Genomic DNA, 9064 nt, shown 5'->3' on the forward strand with positions numbered 1-9064 from the left:
TTCTCCCCGCCCCTATCGGCGCAGCCGCACTGCTCTGGCCGCCAGGGGGAGGAGCCGCGGGGTGCGCGCGCCGCGCTGCTGGGGGGGGCGTGTCTCCAGCGTGCAGCCCCGCCCCTCCCCCACAGCGGGCGGGGAGAGCCGCCTGTCCAGCCCCTGCGGCGAGGGCGGGCCTCGTGAACCGGCCCCAGCCCTGCGGGGCTTTCTTTGTCCCGCCTCCGCATCCCCGAGCCGAGCCGGGACCGGGCCCGGCCGCCCTCGGAGCGGGGCGTGTCTCCTGGCGGCGAGCCTCGGGCTCCCTGGCCGCAGGCTGCCGCCCGTGGACACGGAGCCCCGCCCTGTGAGTCCCAGCCCCGCACAGCTTCGAAGGCTGGCCTGGGTCCCAGCCCCCGGGCTTCTTGTCTCCGCTGTGAACGTCCCCGGGCTTTAGCCTCGCCTCACAGGTCGGGTCTCGAACCCGCGATCCGCTGGGTTGGGCTCCCCGGGACTCTCCGGTCTGGCCCCCCCCCGCTCCTGGCGCGTGGCGCCCAGCCCTGCCCGCCGGTCTCCGGACGGTTACCGCCTGCGTGTGGTCCTGTTAATGCGCCCCCCAGTGAGCTCAGCCCCGTCAGCAGCTGTTGGCTTTACCTTCCTTGTGTAGTGCTTTGCCCTTATCTTGACTGACTTTCTTCTTGTTGATTTCAGATCAATTCTCCCATTTGTCAGGATTGTTTTGAAGTTTAATTTTGCCCTCTGAAGTGCCAGTCTACTCTTCCAGTTTGGTGTCTGCCACAGATTTTATAAGCGTACTTGCCACTCCATTACCCAAGTCCTTAATGAAAATAGTGAATAGTACTGGACCCAGGACTGACCCCTGGGGGGTCGGTTCCTCTTGCTACCCCCCCCCACACACTTTGAGAGCAACCATTGGTAATTATTCAGAGTAAGCCCTGTCAACCAGTTCTGCACCCACCTTACAGTAATTTCACCTAGACCATGTTTCCCTAGATTGCTTATCAGACTGCCATGTAGAACTGTGTCAAAAGCCTTACTAAAAAATCAAGATCTCTCACATTTACAGCTTCCCCTCTAGCCACTAGGACAGTAACCCTATCAAAGAAGGAAGGTTGGTTTGTCATGATTTGTTCTTGTAAAATACATGCTGACTATTACTTGTAATCCTTTTATCTTACAGGTGCTTACAAATTGATTGTTTAATAATTTGTTCCAGGTATGGAAATTAGTCTGTCAGGGCTATAATTCCCCAGGTCTTTTGTCCCCCTTTTTAAAGGCACTATGTCCTCCTCCAGTCCTCTGGGACCTCATCCTTCCTGCATGAGTTTTCAAAGATAATTGCAACAATCTCCAAGATTGCTTCAGCTAGTTTCTTAAGTACTTAGATGTCTTCAATAGCTCTAACTTATCTAAATCTTAATTATGTTAAGTATTGGTTACAATTAACATTTTTAGTGAAGACTGAAGCAAAAGAGGCATTAAACTCCTCAGCCTTCTTGATGTCATCTGTTATTTGCTGTCTTTCATGCTAAGTAGAGCACCTACACTTTCCTTTGTCTTTCTCTTGTGCCTAATCTATTTAAAGACCCTCTTCTTCCTGTCTTTTATGTCTCTTGCTAGGTGTAACTAATTTGTGCCTTAGCCGTTCTGATTTTGCCTGTACATGTCTGAGCTGTTGATTTGTACTCAGCAATTTGTCCATGTTTTCATTTTTTAGATTTTTTATTTTTAAGTCATTAAAGAACTGATGGAGTCACGTTGGCCTCTTACTAGTCTGCCTGGCTCTTCTCCGCATTGGGATAGTTTGCTGTTGTGCCTCTAATATTGTCTCATTGAGAAATTGTCAGCTCATCTGAACTTTTTTCCTTATGGTTTGGCTTGATAACAACTTTTTCTCCTGTCTATGCTGACCTCTTGTTATTCTGGCAAATAGGCCCTTATTGCTTAATCTTATTTATGCTCATGCACAGCTTCAACTCACACATGCTGGAGTATAATGATCTTGAACTCACTTCTCTGTGCCACATAATGGCTTGCAGATTTAGGGCATTAGTGTGAATTTTGCCTGGTAACTTTTTAATAGAGCTCGTTCTGATATCTTCCTTCATTTCTTTACATTATAGACACAGCTGTATCCTTTGTGGATTTTTCCATTTTAAAACTCAGTCTACAATTAGCAACTTTTCTTGTTCCTTTCTGACACGTAATCTAGAATTATCCAACACAAACACCTAATTATTTTAATGGGGCTACTTTGCTATTTATAAAGTCCAATGACTACATTTGTTCTTGGGAGTGAAGTTGCTAGTCTTTAAGTAATGAACAATTTGAATGATCTGAAATTAAAGACAGGAACGGCACTTTGTAAATTAACCGGACAAACTTTTAACTATTGACTTCTAAAAGTTTTCTGTTTGTGTTAAAATGTTCTATTTATTTTTTATTCAGTCATTGTCATGGGCATCAACAGATCACTAATTTAGAAGGGAGTAGTGTAAATACATTCTGAGGGAAAAATATTTTTTCCCTCTGTCATAAATATTTTCAGTTATAGGGCACAACAGGCCAAGTGTCGGTGTATGACCAAAGATCCACAGACTTCTGATGACATTAAAAAGAGCAGGGACTGTGAAATAGGGGTGTGTGTGTGTGGTAATTTCTTTAATTCAAATGACATTTTTTTACTCACTTTAATTTTTCTAACATTTTTATACAGAAATACATTTTAAGTGGCATAAAACCTGGCTTGAATGAGCTAGAACCAGATTTCGCTAACATGACGTCAGCTCAGTGGACTGCCCTGCGTGACACAAACCACAAGAGAAATCACTTGCGCACTAGGACCCTGATCCTGCAAAGACTTATGTACAGTACATGATCAAGTTTACGCGTTGTGAATAGTCTCAGACTCCCTTTGAAGTCAGTGGGGCTAAAACGTCTAAGCCTTTGCAGGCCTTAGACCAAGATGTTGATGTCAGTAAAACAACATCTGTGTTTTGCTGTAACACTGCAATTGGTGTAAACTGCAGTATCTAGAAGAACACCATGTGGTTGCCCATATTTTACCATTCTGTAGGCTCATTTTCAACCCAGTAGTTTGCAGTTATTAAAATGTTTGTTAGAAGTTGGAAACATGCCATGTAGGTCATGAAAGTTAAAAGATAGGTTTTGTTTTTCTTTCTAAAAATCATAGAATTATTTAAACAAACTCCCAAGGACACTTGTCCTTTTTACACTTCAGTCTGCTTAAATAAAAGCATAAGAAATTAATACAGCTTTATGAAGGTGCACATTTTCAGCATGTTTGAGATTTCGGGTTGATTTACACTGACTTCAATGGAGTGATGCTGATTTACCAGATACCACTGTTTAGTCTTACCACTATTTTAAGATGAACAGTTCTGACCCATAGAAATTACAGAAAATCCTAGCCAGTCACTTTATTCCCTCTCTCCTGGGACAGGTTAGTTGCGTAGGATATTTTTAGTGCTTGCTTATACAGCATGGTCCCAGTAAAACTCTTGCCTTGCTGGTTTCAGCTCTTCCAAATATGCTAATATCATGCTCCGGTGGGAAAGGCTGGAAAACTGGACACCATCAGATAAAAATGTTGAAACAAAAAGAGAGGAGACATGCGTTATGCTGATTTGAGGGAAGCACTTCCAGGACTGAATAAGAGGATCAGAAATTAAAAAGTTAAGCCTCTGTCTGCCTTTACCGCCATAACAAGGCTGATTGAAGCAGACATGTCTGGACTTGATTGCTCAGAGGCCAACTCACACTCTAATGGTTCTGCACCACTTCTGGGCTTTCTCCCTCCCTTTCATCCACCACCCTCAACAAGCTGCTATTTTCAGGAGTGATGTCAAAAAGGAGAAGATTGATCAGAAAACAAAATTGCCAGCCATCTTTCTGATCCTTCAGGCATGGGACAGGGTTGATCCCAAAGATTGAGTCTCGAAGAGTCACTGGGGGTCAGCAAGGTGTTTTTTAATCATTTTTTGTTTTACAAAAGAAAATAAGGTTGTATTTAGCCAATAATAAAACAAAGACTTGCAAAGTTTGTGGAGCCAAAATGAACTGACATTCTATTTGTTGAGCAGATGCCAGCTGCAGGGTACTTGGTGGTGACTTTTGCACATTCTGCACTAGTCTGTGGCCAAAGAAGATAGAGGGGAGCCGTCACTTAAGCACCAAAAAATAAGTTGTCCAGCCAGCCAGGAGCAGTGCCCCAATCAGCACTGTGTAACTGAACAGCACAAAGGCCAGGAGCTCCTTCAGCACTTTCAGGAAGTGGACAGCGAAGGACTCCTGCATGGTTCCTCCAAGCACCACAAGCCAGATGGGATTTCTGCCGTTGTCTCACACTCTGCTCCCCACTAACGTACCCTGATCTGAAAGGAAGAGAAATAAAGGGGAGAATGAACCATTCTGAGCAAGCGGTTGCAGAGCTGAGGGAGAGCCTGCTAATTGCATGTAGAAAAGTCTGGATTCAGATAGCTTCTGGTATAAACAATATCTGTAGACACTATGGTTTGTCAGAAGCTTTTTAATTGCCAGGGGAGAGTGTCAGGCTGGGACGGTGTTTGTGTATTTGGAAAGTCTCTTTCAGAGTTTTCAGGATGTATAGTGCTGAAAGGTGCTGCAGGATCTGATCACAAACCAGTTTAGGACTTGGGGTGGGGTGGGAGAGTGGAAGAAATAAACAAGGTTAAAAATACATATGGGTGGACTAGGGCACGAGCAGACAGATGACGTCCCAGCCAATTCCTGGAATTATTCCCTTCTGTCAATTGATATGTGGCTGGTGAGCTTCGTATTTAGAGCATTCGCCGATGGTGCATTAGTACCAACAAAAAGCTCTAATCAAAGTGGTCAATTCCTCCAGAGAAGCCACTGTTAATATTTAATGTTATAATTGCTTCTAATGGACAGACAGGAACAGAGCAGGCTTTTTGTTTTGGATCAGGGGAAGATTTGGGATTAAAGATAAATTTATTTATCTGAAAGCTTCATAACTCCTGTTAAAATAACCTTTTTTATTTTTAAAGGGAAAGGGATAAGATGTTTTAAACTTCTTTCCTCCCCAGTTAAATATATATTTGTGCATTGCCCAATCAGTTGACACCAGTTAGTGAACTTTATGTAAAATCTCAATATATTTGCAATAGTTGTTTGCTACTTACTTAGGCTTTTAAGGTGTAAGGAATCCTACCCCCATCTACAGTTGCATGTTCATTGATCCTTCATCAGAAAATTACCAGAGCAAAAATATTTGTACCTTTGTATGCATGACCAAAAGGAAAATGAAAGTAGGCTAATACTAACCAAAAAGGATTATTTTTCTTTCAAATTATATACCTCCAGTCGAAGCAAAATGAATTCCATCCTACCACTTAACAAAGGAGTGATTAATTAGAAACATGAAGTGAAATCTAAACAGCAGCTTTAAAAATATATATATATTTTGTTTTAACGTTTTTTTAAACTCCCCACACCCCACGCTATGGTCAGGTGTATTAAAATACTGCAATTTTAAAAAAATCTGTTAGATATAGTTTTTCAGAGTATGGAAATTATTTACTAACCAATGTTTTACGTGAATTTAATTATGGAACAAGATCTTGACAAAGAGATAAATAAACTGCTTACCGTGGGATAGGTGACTGCATTTACTTCTTAAAGTTTCTGTTTGCTTTTGTTCTGTAGCTTTCTCTTGAATTTCTGGCTTCTAAAAGGTTGGTGATGTAGTTTGATCCCCTTCTGGTCTGCTAATCCGAAGAGTCAGGAGTAATGAGGTTGTATTTACAGCCTGCACCAGTACTAATGGACTAGGTGTGGTCAGAGACCAATTATTATATATGACATAGACCCTTTGCTTTCTCTGTGCTGACAGCACACCAGTACAGAACAGTCCAACCATTGGTATTGCCATAAATCCTAGGGAGATTTTTGATGTGAACAATATATTGCATACTTTAAAATGCATGAAACTCCCCACCTCCCAGTTGTCATTTAACACTGTGTTTTCATAAATATCCTTATTTTTTCTGCATCAGATCTTAAGCTCATCTCCTTCTTCTTATTTCACCAGTCAGTTTCCTATGTTTTTGGATACTTTATTGTGCATATTCTGCTTTTTGTATAATTTTCTGCTCTTAGCCTTGTTCCACTCCAGTATCATCCTCCTCCTTTTTAATGGCCTGTCTGTGAGAACTGAGGAATCTCTTAAGATCAACAGGACGTGACCGGATGGATGCCTGTAGATCTAGTTAGGCCCGGTTATCAAAAATGATGGATGAAGGTAGGCTTACCTCTGCAATATCACAAGTCAAGTTTGGTACATACTGTATTTCACATATCCACACCACAGAATCTCTGCCTCAGAGAGAGAGACTGTTTGGTTTTTAAAATGACAGAAAAAATGTCAAGATGTCAGTCTAGTCTCAGTGAATTGGTTACTAATAATCCTATTTAAAAGGTAAAGGTTGTTTGGTTTGGCTTTTAAACAACCAGACATATATGCAGCACAGAGAAGCAAGAGCATCTACTGCAAATCAAATCTCTTACCTATTGAGACATTATGCTCTAGCAAATGGCCTCTTAATTTAATCAGGATCTCTTGTTATCAAATTATTACCCCACGGTCAGAAAGACCTTAGCTAGAAGGGAACATAAACAAGCTCAGGAAGCTTGTTAAGTAGTAATTGCTCCCCAGGAGAATTGGTCAACTCCGGACTTTGTTTCTTGCATATTTCCAGGAAGAGACCCTGTAGCTGATGTGTCTGTGTAACTGTCAATCTAGCTGCTAGTTCTGATGTCCATTCAGAAATGATATGCTGACACACAACGCTCTTTCTGGCCAAAGTTGAAGTTTAATTTGATACGCAGGTTAAAAATATTTTTTTATGAAACAAGTCCAGTTACCAACAACTTAGTACAAATGAAAAAGTTAAATAATCTAGCACTTCTTGTTTTTTAACTATTTATGCTATTACCTTTTACATTTCACTTAGCTTGGCTAGTAAAACCAGATTAATTGGTTTTACTCTTCTCTCTCCTCAGTTTTGTTCTCTCAGTCTCAGGCAGTATCAAAATGATGCAGTATTACAGGAGAAAATGTATATCCAAATGAAAGAAAAATCAATTTAAATAATAAAATTATGAAAGCCTATTGAGGAGCTGTCAATTTGATTTTTTTTTAAACACTAAACCTAAACTCATGGTTGTCACTTTATCTTTCCTAGTATATTTGAGTACTATAAATGTGTTTGTATATGGTTAAAATTGGAAGGCAAAGAACTCTGCAGAGGTGCAATTTGTAATTCTTTATGGCTTGATTTTCAAAGGTGCCAAGTATTGATTCCAATACTTGGAAAATCAGCCCACTATTCTGTAATAAGATATAAGGCCTCAGTTTGACAGATGCTTTATTACTGGAGAGCTCACGCATACCTGAGGTAAGAACAATCAGGTGGTAAATTTCCCGTTCAGTTTTTTTACATACTTTAAAAAGTCAAATGTTCCTCAGGTACTTATCAAAGAAATAAAAATGTTAACTAAGAGTATATTACTTGTATGGTAGAAATCTAAGGGCAGGTCTACACTATAGCTGCAATCAACGCTCTGAGATTGATCCACCAGCGGTTGATTTAGTGGGTCTAGTAAATACCCACCAAATTGACAGCAGATCGCTCTCCAGTCGACTCCTGTACTCTACCCCTGACGAGAAGAGTAAGGTAAGTTGACGGGAGATTTTTTTCTCCCGTCGACCCCCCTCGGTGTAGACCCCGCAGTAACTTGACCTAAGGTATGTCGACTCCAGCTATGTTATTCACATAGGTCAACTTACCGCGGTAGTGTAGACATAGCCTAGATATTGGCTAAGCAGTTTCGCATTGAGGCTGTGTTGACCCGCGGGGGTCGATGGGAGAAAATCTCCTGTTGACATACCTTACTCTTCTCATCGGGGGTAGAGTACAGGGGTTGACTGGAGAGCAATCTGCTGTCGATTTGATGGGTCTTTACTAGACCTGCTAAATTGACCGTTGGTGGATTGATCGCAGAGCATGGATCCCAGCTGTAGTGTAGACCTGCCCTCAGTAAAGTCTTCTGTTTCTGCTTGAAGAATATACATGCTAAAGGGAGGATTTGGTTAAATATTAGGGTTTGTTTCACAAATGTTCACGGAACTTCAATTTAAAATAAACAAATGTAGCAGAATATAGAATGTTCATCTAATCACAAACCTTGTCTTTTAGATCACAATTCAACAAAAAATTGAGACTATTTAAAGGATTAACAAGAGTATAACTATGGGGTTGGAGGAATGTGCCCCACAAAAGAGGGTGAATTCTAAAGCAGGAGACATTTGTTAAGGCAAGAGTTTCTGCTTGAAAAAACACCTGGATTCTTTTTCTTAAGGGCCAAACATTTTAGATGGGTTTGAACTTGAACTCCAGCTGCATAAGTAACACTGGAATTCAACTCATTATGAATTCAGGAAAGCTAGGTGAATCACTGAGAATAATTAATCTAGCTCTCCTAAACTCAGGGGGTGTCAAGCACCCACTGTGCTTGAAAGGGTGGCTGATGATACTCAGCACTTCTCATGTAGGAGGCCTAGTGCAGTGTTTCCCAAAGGCGGCCACTAGGGGCTTTTCTTGCAGCCACAGCCTCCTGGGCAGTGATCGGGGGGCAAAGCAGTGGTCCCTCCCACAGGGCCACCAGCAGGGGTTGACCCTGCCCCCGTCTGGAGAGACTAATGCTGGAGGAGCAGACAACTAGTGAGTTCCTCACCTTCCTGGGGAGTAGTGGTGGGCAACCTGCGGCCTGCAGGCCACACACGGCCCATCAGGGTAATCTGTTGGTGGGCCACAAGACAGTTTATTTACACTGACCGTCTGCTGGCACAGCTGCTCCTTGTGGCTCGGCTCCTCCTTCAGACAAGGGAGCCCTTTCACAGCTTTGAACTAGAGTGGCCAGCTCTGGCGATGATGCGGGAGGCAGAACTGAATCCAACTCAAACCATCTCCTGGCCTGTTAGTGGATTACCCTGATGGGCTATGTGTGG

At 42.2% G+C, this 9064-nt stretch overlaps 1 protein-coding gene across 1 annotated transcript; it reads right to left on the minus strand.

Annotated features, from left to right (window-relative positions):
- Positions 1–3967: 3967 nt before the first annotated feature.
- Positions 3968–7624, minus strand: LOC140898695 (uncharacterized). The gene has a single exon (XM_073312879.1). The coding sequence runs from the start codon at positions 4306–4308 to the stop codon at positions 4174–4176; it is 135 nt and encodes a 44-aa protein (XP_073168980.1). The 5' UTR covers positions 4309–7624; the 3' UTR covers positions 3968–4173.
- Positions 7625–9064: the final 1440 nt, after the last annotated feature.

Source organism: Lepidochelys kempii, chromosome 15 (assembly GCF_965140265.1).
Source record: "Lepidochelys kempii isolate rLepKem1 chromosome 15, rLepKem1.hap2, whole genome shotgun sequence".
Taxonomy (NCBI): domain Eukaryota; kingdom Metazoa; phylum Chordata; order Testudines; family Cheloniidae; genus Lepidochelys; species Lepidochelys kempii.